This window comes from Heteronotia binoei, chromosome 12 (assembly GCF_032191835.1).
Source record: "Heteronotia binoei isolate CCM8104 ecotype False Entrance Well chromosome 12, APGP_CSIRO_Hbin_v1, whole genome shotgun sequence".
Taxonomy (NCBI): Eukaryota; Metazoa; Chordata; class Lepidosauria; order Squamata; family Gekkonidae; genus Heteronotia; species Heteronotia binoei.
The window spans coordinates 35,769,530-35,772,243 of NC_083234.1; the positions used below are offsets into that span (position 1 = coordinate 35,769,530).

Genomic DNA, 2,714 nt, shown 5'->3' on the forward strand with positions numbered 1-2,714 from the left:
ATCTCGTGTGTAGCATTCAAAAATATGCTTTCCCACTTGTAGGCTGCAGTGATACAATACAGTGTAGCGGTTTGAGCGCTGGATTACAAATTGGGAGAGCCAGGCTTTGAATCTGCACTCTGCCATGGAATCTCCTTGGGTGACAAGTAATTTTCTTGGCCTCACAGGGCTGCTGTGAGAAAAGGCAAGGAGGGCAGAATGATGTTTGAGTCCCTGTTGGGCAGAAAAGCAAGGTATAACATGTCTACACAAATAAATATAGTCTATTCCACCACCTCATTGTGCTGCCAGTTTCTGATCTTGCATGCAGCACAATAAGGGGATAGAAGGGCCTTGGCCATTTTCAGCTGTGGGTGGTGGTGGTGGTGGGGGGGAACATTACATTTTTGCATTCATTCCTGTCTGTAAACTCTCAACAGCTTTGGAAATTCCTGGAGGTTTGGGGGTGGTCCCTGGGGAAGACCATGTTTGGAGAGGTGAAGGCTCTCTGTGGGGATATGACGGCCCAGAGCCCATCTTCTGAAACTGCCATCTCCTCCAAAGGAACTGAACTCTGCATTCCAGAGATCAGTTGTAATTCTGGGAGAACTTCAGGCTCCACCTAGAGTCTGATTCCCCTCATGCAATGTTTTTCTTTAGCAAATCAGATTGGAGTATGGAAATTCTGTGGCTAGAGCTTACAAGAAGCTTTTATTTTGAAATAGCAGCCACATAAGATACCAATTTGATTAAGTATTATAGCACAGATTGAAAGGATTTTAACCCTTCCCTTCATTGCCTTTTCCCCAGTCTGAAATAACCTCATGGAAGTGCTATTTTCCTCACTGGGGGAGCCAGTTTGCTGTGGCAAGTCAGTTTGGTGTAGAGGTTAGGAGCATTGACTCTTATCTAGGAGAACCAGGTTTGATTCCCCACTCCTCCACATGCACCTACTGGTGTGACCTTGAGTCAGTCATAAATTCTTTCAGAGCTGTTCTCTCAAGGGCACTTCTCAAAAGAGCTCTCTCAGCTCCATCTACCTCACAGAGTGTCTGTTGTGGGGAGGAGAAGTAAAAGGAGATGGTAAGACACTCTGAGTGTTATACTCCAAGCTCCTCCTCCTCTGGAGGAAGCACATGAGTATGTTGCCTCTATTTTTGGCCCAGTGAGGCAAATATAATTTACATGAATCAGTTTAATGAAAAAAATGTATGAGGTGGGGGAAGAGGACTGCAAATGGCTGCTATTTATGGGAAAGTACATGCCTGATAGCTCCCCTCAGAGAACACCAAGTGTCATGCCATTGTTGACCCTTTAAAATAATGTCAATGAGGTTCAATCACAAGAAAATGGTGAAAGAATTGTCACTTTTTACTTATTTAGAGCCAAATATCCTTACAAAAGAGATATGGTGTGATACTTATAATCACAGAAACCAAACAATTTGTGAGTTGCCAACTGACTCTTAATTATGCGATTTATCTTTGCAATCTCTTTGTCTCTGGAGGGTTGTAGAAAGGAAGATTTCGTGAGCAGGCTTTTTCAGAATTACAGTCCTGCTAAGGTTTTGGATTACAAGGCCCCAATCCAGTTCTCTTCATGCTTTCTTCTTGCATGATGGGCACAAGTTCCTTTACAGGTTTAGGATTTTTTCACTGAGCACAATCTGGGACTGTGTGAGGTTTTCCAAATAAGTCATCATCAACAGGTCATTGATACTGCTGTTCAGCATGGTCTCAAAGTTCTCCAGGAAGATCTTGGGGACCTGGTTGATGAGATCCATCAGAAAATGGCCAGCGGTGTTGTCAGCAGCCACTTTGCCAGACAGCACATCTTCTGCATACTGCAGCATGGTGCTCAAGGTGTCCTGAATCCGACCAGAAGCTGCTCCCACCTGCTCCAGGTCGCTGGACAAACTAATCATTCGATTGGGGCTGAAACAAGTCTTCATGATGAGGTCAACTCCTATCAGTTCCATGTCATAGTAGGCATACTTCATTGTGAGGGGTGTGAACATCACCCCCATGGTCTCCTCAGGGACCCCCATGGCAGTACCCCCATGGCAGTACTGACATAGATCACTTTTATTTCTTCATGTCATAAGTAAAATTAAAACTTCATATTTGCTTCTGAAAAGCTATGGCAAAAAATCCTAAAACAAAATCAAACATTTTGATGGTTTTTTTTTTAAATGTAGCCCATGTTGACACCCAATCAAAATCTAAACTAAACTGTCATATCAAATCAACATATCACAATAAAAAGCCCACTTTTCTGTTTCTATGACAAACAGATGGGGGGGGAATTGACGTTTTATTTCAAAACAAACAGGCAGCGCTTTATCTCACAATGCCAGTTTGAAACAAACATTTACTTGAAATTTCACACAGGAAAATGAAAAGACTTCTTGATATTTTTTTAAATCTGTCAGTAAAAGTTTTTTTTTAGACACCCTCACTCTTGGCATTAAAGTTTTCATCAGGGTTGTATGCCAAAACTATTGGATTTTCCTTTTATGGTGTATGACAAGGGCTTGGGCATGTTTTCATCCATGATCATTGTGAATTTGGCAGTAATGATAAGGGTTTTGTTTTACTAAGTCTATTCACTACTTATTCAAACACCTAGTTTGCTTTTAGTGGAACCTCAATTGAATCAGCCCTGACCTGGTTATCACAGTTGGATGAGAAGTCTCTGCGGTGGCTGAGGCAATCCACCTCTTTTCGTCTCTTGCC

General features: G+C 42.3%; 1 protein-coding gene across 1 annotated transcript; it reads right to left on the reverse strand.

The window, feature by feature from the left end:
* Positions 1–1,353: 1,353 nt before the first annotated feature.
* On the reverse strand, positions 1,354–2,028 carry LOC132580261 (eukaryotic translation initiation factor 3 subunit F-like). The gene has a single exon (XM_060250968.1). It carries the CDS (start codon positions 2,024–2,026, stop codon positions 1,613–1,615), a length of 414 nt encoding a protein of 137 aa, XP_060106951.1. The 5' UTR covers positions 2,027–2,028; the 3' UTR covers positions 1,354–1,612.
* Between the last annotated feature and the right edge of the window lie 686 nt (positions 2,029–2,714).

Bases quoted from the DNA above. Each gene is read 5' to 3' on its own strand.
- LOC132580261 (XM_060250968.1), bottom strand. From the start codon at position 2,026: ATGGGGGTCCCTGAGGAGACCATGGGGGTGATGTTCACACCCCTCACA.